General features: G+C 39.0%; 1 protein-coding gene across 1 annotated transcript in view; it reads right to left on the minus strand.

The window, feature by feature from the left end:
• LOC133041340 (sterol carrier protein 2) overlaps positions 1-20,119 on the minus strand; it is a 106,889-nt gene that overhangs the window by 56,855 nt on the left and 29,915 nt on the right. The window contains exons 7-8 of the mRNA XM_061121867.1: positions 9,588-9,651; positions 1,403-1,489 (exon numbers count right to left, since the gene is read on the minus strand). Coding sequence (XP_060977850.1) covers positions 1,403-1,489; positions 9,588-9,651 — 151 coding nt within the window. The remainder of the gene's footprint in view (positions 1-1,402; positions 1,490-9,587; positions 9,652-20,119) is intronic.

The following is a 20,119-nucleotide window of genomic DNA, read 5'->3' on the forward strand; positions in this document are numbered from 1 at the left end:
TATAAAGGAAGCTGAATGCTGTGGTGTTGGAGAAGACTCTTGAGAGTCCCTTGGACTGAAAGGAGATAAAACCAGTCAATCGTAAAGGAAATCAGTCCTGAATATTCATTGGAGGAATGATGCTGAAGCTGAAACTCCAATACTTTGGCCACCTGATGTGAAGAACTGACTCACTGGAAAAGACCCTGATGCTGGGAGGGATTGGGGGCAGGAGGAGAAGGGGAGGACAGAGGATGAGATAGTTGGATGGCATCACCAACTCTATGGACATGAGTTTTAGTAAGCTCTGGAAGTTGGTGATGGACAGGGAAGCCTGGCGTGCTGCAGTCCATGGGGTTGCAAAGAGTCAGACATGACTGAGCGACTGAACTGAACTGATCTCAAAATATGCCTTCTCCTTACAGCAGGCTGTGAAGGAAGGTAGCAAATACAAGAAGGTTTCTCTGAGTTGAAAGTGAAAGTGAAAGTCATTCAGTCGTGTCCAGCTCTTTGCGACCCCATGGACTGTAGTCCATGGAATTCTCCAGGCCAGAATATTGGAGTGGGTAGCCTTTCCCTTCTGCAGGGGATCTTCCCAATCCAGGGATCGAACCCAGCTCTCCCACATTGCAGGCCGATTCTTTACCAGCTGAGCCACAAGGGAAGCCCAAGAATACCTGAGTGGGTAGCCTATCCCTTCTCCAGCAGAACTTCCCGACCCAGGAATTGAACTGGGGTCTCCTGCATTGCACGTGAATTCTTTACCAACTGAGCTATCAACTCTCTGAGTTGAGCTGTACTTTAAAAACGGGCAGATCCTTATACTGCAACAGATCAAAATGAACACCACTTGTTCACTTGCATCCCAGCCAGGATCTCCAGGACACATCCAGGCGATTACTAAACACAGGTAGGAGCTATGCAATACTAACTCAGTTTTCTAGGAGACAGATAATGTCAAGCAATTTTCAAGATGGGGCTGCTATCATTATTAGAGCTACAATTTTTTTCTTGTTTTACCTTTATTCTTAGTTACTATAATTGAGTAAAATTCCCTACAGTAGAAATATACAACAGAGGAAATGAAATGATCAAGGGAAAAATCTTTAGATTCCACAGTCATCCCAAGTCACATTTAAATGAATAAACACTATTAGAACAGAGTAGGTGGAAGGCATGAGATAGGGAAGTAAAATATACAACTTTCGAAGAGAAAAGACAGCCTGTCTCTAGACAAGAACAGAAAGTAAGGGTGCTTACTCGGGTGTAAGGACTATACTTAGGAGTTCTATACATAGGCGTTCTATAAAAGCACATACAGACACAGATATACCCAGATACAGAGCCTAAGGTTTACCCAAGAGGTGGGATTGGGGGAGAAGGGATAGTACTTCTATTAAATATTAAAATGTGTTTTTCTTACCAACATTGTAGGACTGTCAAAAAGTCAAAAACTTTTCGAGACGTCATCACTTCATCTAAGCTGTACTCGTTTTGGAACTGGGAATACCTAAATAAATAAAATAAATAGTTACAGAATGCAGGGTAGCAATTTCAATTTTTGTTGAAGATGTTCTGGTTTAGAAGTTAGAGAGATTAACATGGAAATATTCTTTTCAAAAACAAAAGACAGGCTTTCATCAACCATTTCTAAATAAGTAATTTGAATTGATTTTTAAAATTCCTAACTCCAAAAACCACATTATATAATAAAACGCCCTGGATTTCTGGCATGGAAATTCTGAAACCCTTGGAATTTCCTAAGTAACAGGAGTGTGTTTTTTATACTAATTAGGTGACTTCCATGGGTCCTCTTGTTAGCTGGTGGATAAGGAAGGGATGAGGCAGGGGCCTGGTCACCGGAAAGACCACCCATGCCAACACAGGATTTGGACTTTTGAGCCAGTGTGACCCCTAGGCAAAAAAGGGACAGTTAGAGATCAAATTCAATCAAGTGGCCAATGATTTAATGGAGTATGTCTACATAATGAAACCCCAATGAAAACTCAATGGACATGAATTTGAGCAAACTCCAAGAGTTAGGGAAGGACAGGGAAGCCTGGATTGCTGAAGTCCATGGGGTCATAAAGAGTAACACATGATAGCGACTGAACAGCAAATGAAAACTGTGGACACTGATGCTTGGTGAAGCCCTCTGGTTGGTGAGTACCTTTACATACCAGGACAGTGATGTGCCTCAACACCGGGAAGAGGGCATGGAAGCTCTGCACTAGGAACCTTCCCAGACCTCACCTTGTGTGACTCTTCTTTTGGCTGTTCCTCAGTTGTGAAGTGAAGTAAAGTGAAAGTCGTTCAGTCATGTCCAACTGTTTGCAACACCATGGACTATACAGTCCATGGAATTCTCCAGGCCAGAATATTGGCCTTTCCCTCCTCCAACCCACGGATCGAACCCAAGTCTTCCTCATTGCAGGTGGATTCTTTATCAGCTGAGCCACCAGGGAACCCCAAAAATACTGGAGTGGATAGCTTATCCCTTCTCCAGGGGATCTTCCCAACCCAGGAATCAAATTGGCGTCTCCTGCATGGAAGAGATTCTTTACCAGCTGAGCTAGCAGGGAAACAAATCCCTTTATGATAATACTCTAATTGTAAGTACATACGGTACTTTTCTTCCCTTGTGGCTCAGCTGGTAAAGAATCCGCCTACAATGTGAGAGCCCTGGGTTCGATCCCTGGGTTCCCTTGGGCTTCCCTTGTGGCACAGTGGGTAAAGAACCCGCCCGCAATGCGGGAAACCTGGGTTTGATCCCTGGTCTGGGAAGAACCCCTGGAGAAGGGAAAGGCTACCCACTATACAGTCCGTGGAGTCACAAAGAGTCAAACACAACTGAGCGACTTTCATTTCACAGTACTTTTCTGGGTTCTGTCAGTCATTCTACTGAATTATCAAACATGAGAGGATGATGGTGATCCCTGAATTAACAGTCACTTGGTCAAAAGGGCAGGTGGACTGAGGGCCCTACTCAGACCGCCATCTAACATGAAGGCAGACTTGTGAAGTCTTAATTCATAATGTATGTGGATTAACTCCAGGTGGTTAGTACCAGAATTAAATTGCAATACATCCAGCTGGTATCAAAACAGTTGGAGAATTATAAAAATACTAGTTCCTTAAAAGTAAAATTAAATGACTTGCAGTTCAGCCAACTTTTGTGGTAATGACATGATACAACTACATTTAATAAAGGCTAAATGAATTTAACTCAGATGACCATTATATCTACTACTGTGGGCAGGAATCCCTTAGAAGAAATGGAGTAGCCATCATAGTCAACAAAAGAGTCTGAAATGCAGTACTTGGATGCAATCTCAAAAACTACAGAATGATCTCTGTTCATTTCCAAGGCAAACCATTCAACATCACGGTAATCCAAGCCTATGCCCCAACTAGTAACACTGAAGAAGCTGAAGTTGAACAGTTCTATGAAGACCTACAAGATCTTTTAGAACTAACACCCAAAAAAAGATGTCCTTTTCATTATAGGGGAATGGAATGCAAAAGTAGGAAGTCAAGAAACACCTGAAGTAAAGGCAAATTTGGCCTTGGAGTACAGAATGAAGCAGGGCAAAGGCTAATAGAGTTTTGCCAAGAGAACGCACTGGTCATAGCAAACACCCTCTTCCAACAACACAAGAGAAGACTCTACACATGGACTTCACCAGATGGTCGACACCGAAATCAGATTGATTATATTCTTTGCAGCCAAAGATGGAGAAGCTCTATACAGTCAGCAAAAACAAGACCAGGAGCTGACTGTGGCTCAGATCATGAACTCCTTACTGCCAAATTCAGACTTAAACTGAAGAAAGTAGGGAAAACCACTAGACCATACAGGTATGACCTAAATCAAATCCCTTATGAATATACAGTGGAAGTGAGAAGTAGATTTAAGGGACTAGATCTGATAGACAGAGTGCCTGATGAACTATGGACGGAGGTTCGTGACATTGTACAGGAGACAGGGATCAAGACCATCCCCATGGGAAAGAAATGCAAAAAGGCAAAATGGTTGTCTAAGGCGGCCTTACAAATAGCTGTGAAAAGAAGAGAAGCAAAAAGCAAAGGAGAAAAGGAAAGATATTCCCATTTGAATGCAGAGTTCCAAAGAATAGCCAGGAGAGATAAGAAAGCCTTCCTCAGCGATCGATGCAAAGAAATAGAGGAAAACAACAGAATGGGAAAGACAAGAGATCTCTTCAAGAAAACTAGAGATACCAAGGGAACATTTCAGGCAAAGATGGGTTCGATAAAGGATAGAAATGGTATGGACCTAACAGAAGCAGATGATATTAAGAAGAGGTGGCAAGAATACACAGAAGAACTGTACAAAAAAGATCTTCACGAGCCAGATAATCACAATGGTGTGATCACTCACCTAGAGCCAGACATCCTGGAATGTGAACTCAAGTGGGCCTTAGAAAGCATCACTACAAAAAAAGCTAGTGGAGGTGATGGAATTCCAGTTGAGCTATTTCAAATCCTGAAAGATGATGCTATGAAAGTGCTGCACTCAATATGTCAGCAAATTTGGAAAACTCAGCAGCGGCCACGGGGCTGGAAAAGGTCAGTTTTCATTCCAATCCCTAAGAAAGGCAATCCCAAAGAATGCTCAAACTACCGCACAATTGCACTCATCTCACACGCTAGTAAAGTAATGCTCAAAATTCTCCAAGCCAGGCTTCAGCAATACGTGAACCGTGAACTTCCAGATGTTCAAGCTCATTCTAGAAAAGGCAGAGGAACCAGAGATCAAGTTGCCAATAACCGCTGGATCATCAAAAAAGCAAGAGAGTTCCAGAAAAACATCTATTTCTGCTTTATTGACTATGCCAAAGCCTTCGACTATGTGGATCACAATAAACTATGGAAAAATCTGAAAGAGATGGGAATACCAGACCACCTGACCTGCCTCTTGAGAAACCTGTATGCAGGTCAGGAAGCAACAGTTAGAACTGGACATGGAACAACAGACTGGTTCCAAATAGGAAAAGGAGTACGTCAAGGCTGTATATTGTCACCCTGCTTATTTAACTTATATGCAGAGTACATCATGAGAAATGCTGGGCTGGAAGAAGCACAAGCTGGAATCAAGATTGCTGGGAGAAATATCAATAACCTCAGATATGCAGATGACACCACCCTTATGGCAGAGAGTGAAGAGGAACTAAAAAGCCTCTTGATGAAAGTGAAAGAGGAGAGTGAAAAAGTTGGCTTAAAGCTTAACATTCAGAAAACTAATATCATGGCATCTGGTCCCATCAACTCACGGGAAATAGATGGGGAAACAGTGGAAGCAGTGTCAGACTTTATTTTTTTGGGCTCCAAAATCACTGCAGATGGTGACTGCAGCCATGAAATTAAAAGACGCTTACTTCTTGGAAGGAAAGTTATGACCAACCTAGATAGCATATTAAAAAGCAGAGACATTACTTTGCTAACAAAGGTCCGTCTGGTCAAGGCTATGGTTTTTCCAGTGGTCGTGTATGGATGTGAGAGTTGGACTGTGAAGAAAGCTGAGCACTGAAAAATTGATGGTTTTGAACTATGGTGCTGGAGGAGACTCTTGAGAGTCCCTTGGGCTGCAAGGAGATCCAACCAGTCCATCCTGAAGGAGATAAGTCCTGGGTGTTCATTGGAAGGACTGATGCTGAAGCTGAAACTCCAATACTTTGGCCACCTCATGCAAAGAGTTGACTCGTTGGAAAAGACCCTGATGCTGGGAGGGATTGGGAGCAAGAGGAGAAGAGGATGACAGAGGATGAGATGGCTGGATGGCATCACCGACTCGATGGGGATGAGTTTGAGTAAACTCCGGGAGTTTGTGATGGACAAGGAGGCCTGGCCTGCTGCGATTCATGGGGTCGCAAAGAGTCGGACATGACTGAGCGACTGGACTGAACTGAACTGAATTGAACGGAGTTCCTAAATAAATGTACAGAGTCTTTAATAAAATGTCTACATTTTTCAAAATACATTTCCTTCCTGATCACTGCAAAGAAGAAACTTATTTTTACCCTGTTTGGTGCATCTAACAATATAACAAAATGTTTCAGAAATTGCTCTGGCAAAAACAAATAGACACAGTAGGGGAGTTTCCAAAAGCAAAATCCAACTGTTGTGAAAGTTAACAAGCAATTCCAGTGTTTAGAAACAAAGCCCATGTAACTCAGATCTGCACACTACTATTTATACCTTTGCTTCTAAAGTTAACTTTGTCCATCACCAACTTTCAAAAAAGGACTTTATTTAAGCCAGATCCTGTACTAGACGATGGGGATATAGACACAGTCCCTACTCTCAAGGAGCTTAGTCTGAACCCACAGCAATAAAAACACCATTCTAGTATGATAAATGCCATGATAGAAATGTTATACAAGGTGCCATGGGAGCAACAGGATACGCATCAAACCCAGATACCAAAAGGGCTTCCTTTCCAAGGTTGCAAATAAGAGGAAGTGGGAGACAGAGAATTCTTGGCAGAAAGGTCAGCACATGGGGCAGGAGACATGAACAGGATCAGATCATGAAAGTCTGGTATATAGCGTTTACATTTGATACTGAAAACAGTGAAGAACTTATAAAGGGTATTAAGCTGGGGAGTGACATGACCAGATTTGTATTTCAGTAAGAAGGCTGTGGAATAGAAAAGAGACAGTTAAAAGACATTACCAAAAGTAGGTAAATCAACTAAGAGATTAGGACAATAACTAAGGCAAGAAATGACAAGGGTTTGAAATAGGAAATTAGAAGTGAAAGATTAGGTGAACCAATGAATTCAAGAGATAGTAAAGACATAGAATCACTAGGATTCCATTCAACCCTGCTCATCTGCATCTCATATGGGACAGTGACGAAGAAGGGAAAGCCAGGGATAACTTTTGGTTTTCTACCTTAAATCACTGGATATATGTTGATGTGATTCACCAAGAGGAAGAATGCTGAAGGAAAAACACTATGGAGGGGAAATGGGAAATTCTGTATGGATATGTTGACTCTGAGGCACCTATGGGACATTTAAGTGAAGACAACTAGGAGAGAATTATAGACACAAGTCTGAAGGCTCAAGTGGCAGAAGCTACCCCTAATCCTATTATTTACTGATCACAGATTCTCACTGCCCTTAGGTGTTCTTATAATTTGTGAGGAAGCACTCGAGAATAGTTCTTAACTCAACCTTCTTAGAAATATGTTACAAGGTATTTCTAATGACTGATTAGCAAACACAGCTTTCTCTTTCTTCACTAGCCAAGCAAAATCTAGTGTAAGAAGTTAGCAACTGAAATAGGCTATTCTTGGGCTGTTTCAATGAGTTCTAAATGATGAAGCTGAAATTCAGAGATAATATTTGCCTATTCAACAGAATTGAGGACTTAATAATATATAGCAGAGGATCCATGAGGACATGGAACTTATCCTTCTTGCTCACTGCTGTATCACTAGCACACTTAAGGAGTGTCTTACATACAGCAAGCTACTGAATATATTATTAGCTGAGTGAATGAAATTCCTTTAGAAGAATGCTGTAATGAGTGGATAAATGAGTGCCTGGTTAGGCAGGGAATTAAGTAAAAGAAAGACTTAGAAGCTTTGCTTCTCTGGGGAAAGTCAAGAGCTGAGCTTTGGAGCCTCAAAGCCAGGAACTACAGTACCGTCAATTCTTCAGTATGTTGGTACAGTTCCTTAACTGTTTGGGGAAGTGACAAGGACTTTTAATGGTTCTCCAAATTCTAAAGACAAAGAAGTCCATTCTAGATATATATATATATATTTATCTATATTTATGAGCTTAAGACAGCTCATCCTAAGTGCTATTCAGTAACAGCAAAGTTTGTTGAGCATATACTATGTTCCAATACCCTAAAGGGTACTTAAGATACAAAAAAGATACAGAGATATAATCTCTGCTCAAGAACTATCATCATCAGAGAAGAAAGATTTATAAATAAGATACAGTGTGATATGTTATAATAGAGGTATACAGATGGTACAATGAAGCTCATGAGAAAAAATAATTATGACCAGGAAGTTCTAAGAAAGTATTAGGAGAAGCAATGATACTTGGAATGGGACTTGATAAGTAAGTAGATAGTCATCAAACAAAAGAAAGACAAGGACATTTCAGGGAGAGCTAACACATAACTAAAAACACAGAAGCAAGCACTACATAGGACACTTAGGAAATCTCGAGCAATCTGGCGAAGGGTGAGATTGAGAGTAATCAGGGAAGAAGGAAATAAGACCAATAAAGTAGAATGGGGCCAAATTATAACAGGTTTGTTATCTTAAATGAAGGAATTTCCATTTTACTAGATAAGCAAGGAAATTAACCAAAGCTTCCACAATACCCTTTGTTTCACAAAATACCCTCAGCTTTAGGGCATGGGATGATATTACTTGTTAGTTAGGTATGCCTTGAATTCAAACATCAATTTAAAATCAGAAGAATGAGAAGAACATGAATGAGAAGTAGCATGAACTATTAGACATATGTGGTAATGATCCACTTGTGGTATAAAATGTTCCTTATCATAGTTTTACATTTATTAAACATGGTAAGAATTAATAGTTCAGAAACAATTTACTGAGCACCTATTATGTTCCAGACTCTGCACTAAACATTAAGAACATAAAGATAAGAGATGGCTCTTGTTCTCAAGAAGTTTATAGTCTAGAAGGAAAAATATAAACTTTGTTTTGCCTCTATTTTGGATGATACTGAACAAGGTGCCTAATTTCAGTAAGCCTCATTTTCATCACCTATAAAATAAAAATAACTACCTTATAGGGTCCTTGAGAGGATTAAATGAAAATATACATAAAAGTACGCAGCACAGTGACAGACAGTTGGCATTTAATAAAATTAGCCACTATTCTTTCATTGCCTAGTGGCATTGCTTTTGTAGAGATTCCAGTGGTATGGCACAAATTCGATTCCCAGTGAACCCATTTTATTCAGCAACTCTTAAGTACATTGCCATGAGCCACACATTGCACTAGGCATTAGGGATTCAAAGATTAATTATCAGTAATACATATAATGTAATTTTATTTCAGACTATTTTTTACTATACAAATCACCATATTATTCTATCAGAGTAAGAGTTAATGACACTAACATGATTAAAACACAAATAATGTAATATAAAGTCATTTAAACAACTACCAACACATGTTTTACAAACATTCTAATTGATGAAAACAAACTAGGAAGCGTTTTAAAGAATGTTCTAAAATGGGGCCTGATTATTTCCAATTAAAATTATTATAATAAATTCCATTTAGTAGGGTTGGAACCAATGACAAATTACATCTTTTAACACAAGTCATTCACATTCTTTCTTAAAAGAGCCACTAAACTCAAATGGCATCCCAAATACTAAACAACAACAACAAAAATATGAACAGACCAAAATCTAAATTGAAAAGTAATCAAAAGTTTACTTGGGAACAAGCTTTTCCTAAGGAAAAAAAATTCAAGTTGTTAATAACATCTTTGAGTTCTTGCATTTGCTTTTCAACTATAAAGTTGCATATTACATAAGCAAATAACCCAGATTTTCACTTCTTGTCTCTGAAATACTTACGGGTTATTAACTGAATGTTTATGATTTTTCCATCCAATTTTTGCAAAGTGTTCAAGTGTTGTTCCTGGAAAGAAAGCAAACTTCTATTAGCAAGTTAATGACTTCCTGTTGTTTATTAACAATGTTGCAATGGAACTCAGTATCCTGCTAAATAGTTTCACATGTTCCCCTGCACAGATATTAGTATTGAAAACTTCAACACTGACCCTTCAGATAAACATTTCTTTATAATTAAATGGGTATATTTAATGAATTGAATCAACTAATAAGCATATGATATGAAAATAGTTCAAACTGGCCTATTCTACCTAATACAACTAGGGTCTAGTTTCAAAAACCAGAAAATACAGCTTAGGACCGCAGTGGTTATAAGGCAGGAAAGCACTGCCAGCAATTCTTCAAGAAGTTCAATCCCAGTGCCAAAAGATGCCAATCCTCTGGACGAAGTGAATTTTACAATTCATAACTTCCAGGGCCTGATCTTCTTTTTCCTTATAATAAAGCAGGAGGGTCTGTTTCACCCTTGATAGTATACTTGTTTCAATGCTATTCTCTCAGAACATCACCAGCCCAGGTTGGATGCATGAGACAAGTGCTCAGGGCTGGTGCACTGAGAAGACCCAGAGGGATGGGATGGGGAGGGAGGTGGGAGGGGGGATCGGGATGGGGAACACATGTAAATCCATGGCTGATTCATGTCAATGTATGGCAAAAACCACTACAATATTGTAAAGTAATTAGCCTCCAACTAATAAAAATAAATGAAAAAAAAAAGCAGGAGGGTCTGTAGAAGAGTTACAGTCTAATGAAAAAGTGTGCTTTTTAAATTAACAGAAAGTTTAGAGATTACTATCAGAAAACAAAAGCAAACACGCTAATGAAGCATGATCTGCAAAAATCTTTCTTACTATTTTTAAGGAGACAAAACAGAATAAAATAGATTTTGAATCCTCCATTGGAGCAGAAAGACCAAGGAAGGAAAAAGTCCATTGATTGGAGCTGATAATATTATGTTCATAGACAGCATGATAACGTGGAGAGTTCCCATTTCTGTTTTCTCTCTATCAAAGAGGGTAATCTTCAGAGCAGAAATGACACATATAATTAAGCAAATATTCTCTCAATTCTAATAAAAATGAAAGAAGGTAGAGACCACACTGGTTATTTCATACCAGTAACAGTAGTGAGTGCTCCAGAAGCAGATGGTATGAGTTCAGTAAGAACAAGCCATATCAAATTATTAATAATAGCTTTTTCATATTGGCTAGTAGATCAAATGAAACATAGCATCTAGATAAAAAAGGCAAAATCTTTTTTTTTAATGCCTGAATTTTCTTTCTTAGTATATATTTCATTTTTTGCTTATTTGGCTGTGCCAGGTCTTAACTGCAGCATGCGGGATCTTCCAGTTGCAGCATGTAGGATCTAGTTCCCTGAACAAGGATTGAACCCAGGCCCCCCAGCATTGGGAACATGAAGTCTTAGCCAGGTGGACCACCAGGGAAGTCCCAACAATGGAAAAAATCTTTAAGATCATCTTTTGTGACATGATAAGGAAATACTGTAATGCGAGGTTTATTTCCTTTTGGTTTTCAGGGGCTTGGGGGTGTTATTATAAATATGCAGGTTCTTCTGTCAAGTTTACATAACACTTGCTTAAACAAAGTTAAACAAATTTCTTTATGGCAAAACATTCAGAGCCTTTACCATTGCATGTATATTATGACTGTCCAAAAGGGAGTTAAAGTATGAAGCATTTTCCAACTTCACTGACCATGTCATAAGAGCATTTTAAGAGCCAGCAGAACACAGAATCACTGATCAACAAAAGGCACTGATCAATGTAGTAACTTAGAGAAAAGTCTCTACTACTAACTTCTAACGTCAGCCATGCTCTGGGTAATATTTCTAAAAATTGGATTAGAAAATTAAAGTTATGATCATCAAATCTGAAACTGGGAGAGACTGCTACAATGTTGGATCCAAATAGACTTCGAAGAGATTTATCAATGAGATGGCTCAGAATATAATTAATTAAATGCCCAGTTCTATTCTTGAATACCCAAAACTGCCTAAGAAAAGGAGCAGCAACCATGAGAAAAGCTCTGAGGTTCTGTTCCACTATAAACTTAATGTGAACTACCAGTGTGATGCGATTACCAGAAAAGCTTACATGTGATCACAGTACAGGAATTAGCCTGGCGATGATGGGTAATGAAACAATTGTAACAGAGCCCAGACAAGTGCAGACATTAGCATGCAGTCATTAGGAGGCAAAGGTTACTGCAATATCATTGGCCTCTCTGTTCATCAGGCACATGGACGTGCACTTCAGTAACATAATGCTGCTGCTGCTGCTAAGTCACTTTAGTCATGTCCGACTCTGTGTGACCCCATAGACGGCAGCCCACCAGGCTCTTCTGTCCCTGGGATTATCCAGGCAAGAATACTGGAGTGGGTTGCCATTTCCTTCTCCAATGCATGCATGCATGCTAAGTCGCTTCAGTCGTGTCTGACTCTGTGCGACCCTGTGGAGAGCAGCCCACCAGGCTCCTCTGTCCACGGGATGCTCTAGGCAAGAATACTGGAGTGGGTTGCCATTTCCTTCTCCAGTAACATAACAAGAAACAGTTAAAGGAACAAGGTCCAGCTGGCTTCGGATATTTGATGGGCTATAAGGTGAAAGAGGCTTGTTCTATTAATATGAGTCTCAGAAGACAGAAACTATAGGGAGAGAGATTTGAGTTCAACATGAAAAAGGACACTGTAACAATTGGAATCACCCAGAAAAATGGAATGAGTAGTGTCTGTGGCAAGTTTCTTGTCACAGGAAGTACAAATGCTTTACAATCATCCATTAGAAGATTTATAAGCAATTCATACATGGATTTATAGGAAGAAGAGCAGCTAAACTATATAAAAGCACCTGGCATAGTGTCTGAAATAGGAGATATTCAATAGGTATTATGTCTTTCCTTCTTGTTTCCTTACTAGGGGATCGAATTAATCTATACAAGGTAGCAACCCTTTGAAAAATATTCTGCCAGTCATTTACCGTGTATTTATGAAGACAGGACACAGATAGAGGGCTTGCTGACTCCTGATTCTGAACTGCCAATTCACATTTTTGGTTGTTTTAAGAATATGCATGGTATAAGAAGATTTCAATCTCCTGGAATCAAACTTTGAAGCCACAGAAATCTCCTGATTCTATGGCAGAATGTAAGCTACTACAAACATTCTTACATATTCATTTCTAGGACACATTCAAAAATAGCAATTTCAAGTGACAACTTAAAACTCTATGAAATTCTACAATTCACTAGAAATCTACTGGATGAAGAATAACGTTTCAACTAAAATGCTATACATTAAACTTCAAATTTTAGACCAGAAAAAACTGTCCAACTACTCTGAGTAATGTAAAACTTTAGGAAAGATTGAAAGCACACCAAACACAGGATTTCCATCTAGTTGAGGGCAATGGAAGCGGCCTAAATCTCCATATCCTCAAAAACAATACCAATAAACAAGAAGAACAAATAAAACTGCATAAAATCATACCCTCAGCATAACTAGACAAAAGAAAACACAAAACTTCAAATTACCTATAAGTGGAAAAAAAAGATACAGGGGAAAAGTAACCAAATATCTGCCAGTAACTTTCATAGCAACAGCTCACACTTCCACAGGAAGCCTCCCAGGGAAGAAGGGCAGTCTGAAAATACTGCAGAGGAAAGGAGCGGGGAGTTAGTGGCAGGCTTACAATTGCTCTGAAACTATCACCCAGAAGAGAAAGATTCCCCCCAAGAGTGAAACACTTGTAGAAAAATGTTGAAATGCTGCTGCAAAAAGTGAAAAAAATGTTGCAATAGATCAAATCATGACTATAGGGAAGGGTGAAAAAAGTACAGGAGATCCATGGTGGTAATCTTCTGAAAGAATTGAAGGACACTTTCTCAACACCATTTAAAGAAAGAAAGGAAGGAAGGAACAAAGACAAACAAAGGAAAAAACAAAGTGGGGAGAGAGAGAGAAAGAAAGGAAGAAAAGAATGAAAGAGAAAAATATATATATAATATACACATATATGAGAGATATACATTAAATATATATATGAGATCCTGAAGCCAGAATTGTACTTAACAGTATAATAACATCTCCTACAATGGATTGTCGTGAGAATTGAATAAGATAATATGGGTATGGAAATTTACTCATTCATTCATTACAAAAAAACAGTTATTGAACATTTAAATATCCTAGAGACTGTAGGAAAAAAGAGGGGAAAAACCCTTTCTTTTGGCCAGATTACATGCCAACCACTGTTGCTAGGCTGGATGGCTTGAAGGTAGACAAAACAAACATAATTTCTGCTTTCAAACAAGTTTATAAGAGAAATAAGGATAAGGAAGACAAAAATTAAACAAGTAAAACCACACACAATAATTATATGAATATAAATAGTGCTAAGTGCTATGAAGGAAAGCAACAGGAAGCTATCTATGAAAAAGAATAACAGGAGGAGAAAAAAAAAAGAATAACAGGAGGGATCCACTTTAATTAGAATGATGAAGAAAAGGGCCTCTAAGATTAATTAATTACAGAATACCTGTTCTATGCCAAGCACTCTTCTAAGTAACAGTCAAAGAACAGGGAATAAAACAAACAAAAATCAGTGGAGCCCTTACAAAGAGTTGACAAATGAAGAGAAGCTAAAGGCAAAGGAGAAGAGGAAATATATACCCAACTGAATGCAGACTCCAAAGATCAGCAAGGAGAGATAAGAATGCATTTCTCAGCAGTCAATAAAAAGAAATAGAGGAAAACAATAGAATGGGAAAGACTAGAGATCTCTTCAAGAAAATTAGAGATACCAAGGGAACATTTTATGCAAAGATGGGCACAATAAAGGACAGAAAGGATAAGCACCTAACAGAAGCAGAAGGTATTAAGAAGAGGTGGCAAGAATACACAGAAGAACTATACAAAAAAGATCTTTATGACCCAGATAACCATGACAGTGTGATCACTCACCTAGAGCCAGACATCCTGGAATGTGAAGTCTAGTGGGCCTTAGGAAGCATCGCTATGAACAAAGCTAGTGGAGGTGATGGAATTCCAGTTGAGCTATTTCAAATCCTAAAAGATGATGCTGTGAAAGTGCTGCACTCAATAGCCAGCAAATCTGGAAAACCCAGCAGTGGCCACAGGACTGAAAAAGGTCAATTTTCATTACAATCCCAATAAGGTAATGCCAAAGAATGTTCAGACTACTGCACAATTGCACTCATCTCACATGCTAGCAAAGTAATGCACAAAATTCTCCAAGAGAGACTTCAATAGTATGTGAACTGAGATGTTCACATACTGGATTTAGAAAAGGCAGAGGAACCAGAGAGCAAACTGCCACCATCCATTGCATCGTAGAAAAAGCAACAGAGTTCCAGAAAAACATCTACTTCTGCTTTATTGACTACACAAAAGCCTTTGACTGTGTGGATCACAACAGACTGTGGAAAATTCTTCAAGAGATGGGAATACCAGACCACCTGACCTGCCTCCTGAGAAATCTGTAAGCAGGTCAAGAAGCAACAGTTAGAACTGGACATGGAACAACACACTGGTTCTAAATTGGGCAAGGAGTACGTGAAGGCTGTATACTGTCACCTTGCTTATTTAACTTATATGCAGAGTACATCATGCGAAATGCTGGGCTGGATGAAGCACAAGCTGGACTCAAGATTGCCAGGAGAAATATCAATAACCTCAGATATGTAGATGACACCACCCTTATGGCAGAAAGCAAAGAGGAACTAAAGAAAGTGAAAGAGGAGAGTGAAAAAGCTGGTTTAAAACCCAACATTCAAAAAATGAAGACCATGACATCTGGTCCCATCACTTCATGGCAAATAAATGGGAAAACAATGGAAATAGTGAGAGACTATTTTCTTGGGCTCCAACATCACTGCAGATGGTGACTGCAGCCATGGAATTAAAAGACGCTTGCACCTTGGAAGAAAAGCTATGACAAATCTAAACAGCATATTAAAAAGCAGACATTACTTTGCCCACAAAGGTCTGTCTAGTCAAATCTATAGTTTTTCCAATAGTCATGTATGGATGTGAGAGTTGGACCCTAAAGAAATAGTTGATGCTTTTGAACTATGTTGTTGGAGAAGAGTCCCTTGGACTCAAAGGAGATCAAACCAGTCACTCATAAAGGAAAACAGTCCTGAATGTTCATTGGATGGACTGATGCTGAAGCTGAAGCTCCAATACTTTGGCCAGCTGATGCGAAGAGCTGACTCACTGGAAAAGACCCCGATGCTGGGGAAGATTGAAGGCAGGAGAAGGGGACGACAGAGGATGAGATGGTTGGGTGGCATCACCGACTCGACAGACATGAGTTTGAGCAAGCTCCGGGTGTTGGTGATGGACCCGGAAGCCTGGTGTACTGCAGTCCATGGGGCCACAAAGAGTCAAACAAGACTGAGTGACTAAACTGACTGAACTGTGGATTTCAATCAGTTGGAAGAGACATTCAAGAAATAAGAAAATATATATAGCCAGATTTTTATAAGTGCTATATAAAATGATAAAGCAGAAGATAGAGGATAGATAATTCTGGGAATGAGGGCAATGAAAGAAAGCAGAAGATGACATTTGAGCAAAGACCTGACGGAAGTAAGAAAGTTAGCACTGATATCTTAGGGTAGAGTGTTTCAGAAGTTGAAACAGCAAGGCTAAGGCCCTGCTTGAAGCAGCAATGTGCTTACTGTGTTTGAAGCTGGGGCAGAGAGGTGAAAGGAAAAAAAATGTAGGAGATGAAGTCAAAGAGATAATGAGGGTGGAAGGTCAGACCATATAGAAGTTTGTAGGCCATAATAAGACCTGAAGGTTTCAATTTGAGTGTGGTAAGAACACAATAGAGTTTTGAGCAGAGGAATGAAATGATCTAGTTTGTATTTGAAAAGCACTGATCTGGACAAAAGAAAAAGTTGACTGTACAGGTGCATGTGCAGAAGCAGAAAAACTATTTAGGAGACTCCTATACTCCAGGTGAGAAATTATGATAGTCTGTACTACAGAAGAAGTGGGGGAAATATAGAGAAACTTTTCTATTTCTCATATTTATAGATATTCTGAGAAATTAGTAAAAAGGTTTGCTGATATATTGAATATTGAGTACAAGAAAAAGGAAAAATGGCTCTTAAGAGTTTTGGTCATAGGCCCTAGAAAGGCAGAGTTACCATTTTCTCGATAGGAAAAACTTAAGGAGGAAACGATGGGGAAGGTGGAAGTTCAAGGAGACAATTAGTATTTCAGTTTCAGACCTATTAAATTTGAAAGATCTATTAGACATCCAAACAGAAATACTTCTGTAAAGTGTTGTAGATATAAGATTTTTTTTAAGACCTAAACCATGAAAAGAGTTGACCTTGAAAGAATAAAGAGCACTGTAGCCAAAGAAAATATAAGACTGTGGTACAAGGAATAAGTTTGGCTTATTGAACACACTGAAAGGCCAGTGAGTTTACATATGGGAAGACTAGACAGTAGGAATTAAAACAAAAAATGGTTTTTAAACAGTCTCACTGTAATACAGTAATTTATAATATTAATACATATTTTGGTACCTAAATGCTATAGACTTAATTGTGTCCCAACTCATTTGTTGATGTCCTAACACCCAATGTGATGGTATTTGGAGATGGGTATTTGCAGAGGTATAGTAATTATGGTATATGAGGTCATGAGGGTGAGACTTCCCAGGAGGGTGAGAATCCTTAAAAAAAGAACACAAAGAATTTTCTCTCTCCCTCTGTCTCTGCACCCACACGAAAGAACAGGTCACGTGAATACACAGTGAGATGGAGGTCACCTATGACCCAAGAAAAGAGGCTTCAGTATAATATAAACCCTATCATACATCTTGATTTTATACTTCCCAGCCTCTAGAGCTATGAGAAATAAATTTCCTTGCTTGAGCTACCCGGTCTATGGTATTTTCTATATCAGCCCAAGCAGACTAATACAGTGGAAATGGAGTTATACTGAACAAAAATGTAAAACATGTGAATGGCTTTGGAACCATTCTAATTTCAAAGTTTGGAATATTGCTAGTGAAAAAGACTGAAGTGCCTTGAAGAAACCAAAGAAACTTTGAGGATGCTGCAGATGAGAGTTTGTTTACAAAATGACAAAATCTTCCTGAAAACTGGCAAAAAGGAGACCCCTGTTACAACAGAAGCAGAAATAATACTATTATCAAAAGTTGTGTAGAAACTAGATAATAAACAAAATATTCAAACTGCCACATGATTGATTTTTGCTGCTTATAGTAAAGTTTTATAATGCTATATTGCAGAAAGGACTATTAAACAAAAACAATCCAGGACTTCATAGTTTTGAAAATTCTCAGCCTCTCAAAGTGGTAAAAGATGCTAAAATTAACAAATAGTCTTTGAGCAAAGATCAAAGCCAGTTCACTGCCAGAAAAACACGGTCCAAAAATGAAGCCCAGGTTGTGACAAATCTTTTAAGACTCAGAAAAATCAAAGATGATGCCTCAGAATACTTTTCATACAGAAAAAAAGCTCTCTTAAGAAAAAAGAGCTGTGCCTCACAATTCCTCTCAAAGGACTGCTAAGAAGTTTAAGAAGGTTGCCCCTCAGCCATCTCAGAAAGGACCCAAAGAGATTTGCAGGTGTAATTTGTAGACAGGAGGACCAAACAAGTTTTTATGATAAAAAGGAAAGCCACAAAGTTTTTAAGGTAAAAATTATCTACAGAGAGGATTCTTAGGTGTTAGCATTCTATTTTTGACCTGGGAGGTAAATCAGGTTACAGATATGGGTTTTGGGAGAATTCACTAAGCTGTATATTTATGTTGTGTGCATTTCTCTGACTTGAGTTATAATACACAACAACAAATTTCATATTTTTAAGAAATGCTGGGCTCAGTCACCACCATGATTCCTTGATTCTTTGAGTCTGCACGTGAACATGTGAAATTTGAGACATCTGTTACATACACAAGCAGAGATGTGAAGATGAAAACTGGATATACAGGTATAGACTCCATCATTGACTATCCTGTTTGCCCCCCCCAACAAATGCATTACCTTGTTTTATTTTCTTCACAGTTACTAATCATTATTTGAAATTATCTTTACTTTGTTCATATGCTACTGTCTCCCCCTACTAGAAATTTAAGCAAATACCACACATCTCACCTGCTTATTTGTTGCTTGTGAATGACTTCATTGATATCCCTAATTCTTTTTCCCTTTATGATCTGACTTTGCCGTTTCCTACCTTTAAAAAAGTAGAGTATATTTCCCTCTCTCTTGATTCCAAGTTTTTCAAATGACTTGCTTTGGTCAAGTCTCAAACTGCCTTGCATGTTGCAGATTACTCTTCTGCTTCTGCTGTGACTATGAAAAGGACATGCCTGAGGTGGCCCTCTGGTCCCAAGAAGAGGATGAGACACCCAGCCAAACAGGAATAAAACGGAGCCTCCAACCAACCTACACTCATATGACCAACCCAGACAAAAAGAGCTGAGCATGATCTAGAGACACTGCTGCTGCTGCTGCTGCTGCTGCTGCTAAGTCACTTCAGTCATGTTCGACTCTGTGCGACCCCATAGACGGCAGCCCACCAGGCTCCCCCGTCCCTGGGATTCTCCAGGCAAAAACACTGGAGTGGGTTGCCATTTCCTTCTCCAATGCATGAAAGAGAAAAGTGAAAGTGAAGTTGCTCAGCCACGTCCAACTCTTAGCGACCCCATGGACTTCAGCCTACCAGGCACCTCCGTCCATGGGATTCTCCAGGCAAGAATACTGGAATGGGTTGCCATTTCCTTCTCCACAGATCCACTGATTCCCAGTCAATCTACAAACCTGTAAACTCTGATAATAACCATTATTTAATAAAAACTGAATTTGGGAATAGTTTGTTACACAGCAATAGTTAACTGATATGCAGAGTTCCAAAGAATAGCAAGGAGAGATAGAAAGCCTTCTTAAGTGAACATTGCCAAGAAATAGAGGAAAACAATAAAACGGGAAAGACTAGAGATCCCTTCAAGAAGATTAGAGATACCAAGGGACTATTTCATGCAAAGATGGGCACAATAAAGGACAGAAATGATAAGGACCTAATGGAAGCAGAATAGACTAAGAAGAGGTGACAAGATTATATATAGGAACTGCATTAAAAAAAGGTGTTAATGACCTGGATAACCACAGTGGTGTGGTCACCTAGAGCCAGATATCCTAGAGTGTGAAACCAAGTAGGCCCTAGGAAGCAAAACTATGAACAAAGCTAGTGGAAGGGATGGAATTCCAGCTGAGTTATTTCAAATCCTAAAGATGATGTTGTGAAAAGTGCTGCACTCATTGCCAGCAAATTTGGAAAACAGCAATGGCCACAGAACTGGATAAGATCAGTTTCATTCCAGTTCTAAAAAAGGGCAATGCCAAAGAGCGTTCAAACTAAACCAAAATTGCATTCATTCCACACAC

The sequence above is a fragment of the Dama dama genome, chromosome 20 (assembly GCF_033118175.1).
Source record: "Dama dama isolate Ldn47 chromosome 20, ASM3311817v1, whole genome shotgun sequence".
Lineage (NCBI taxonomy): Eukaryota > Metazoa > Chordata > Mammalia > Artiodactyla > Cervidae > Dama > Dama dama.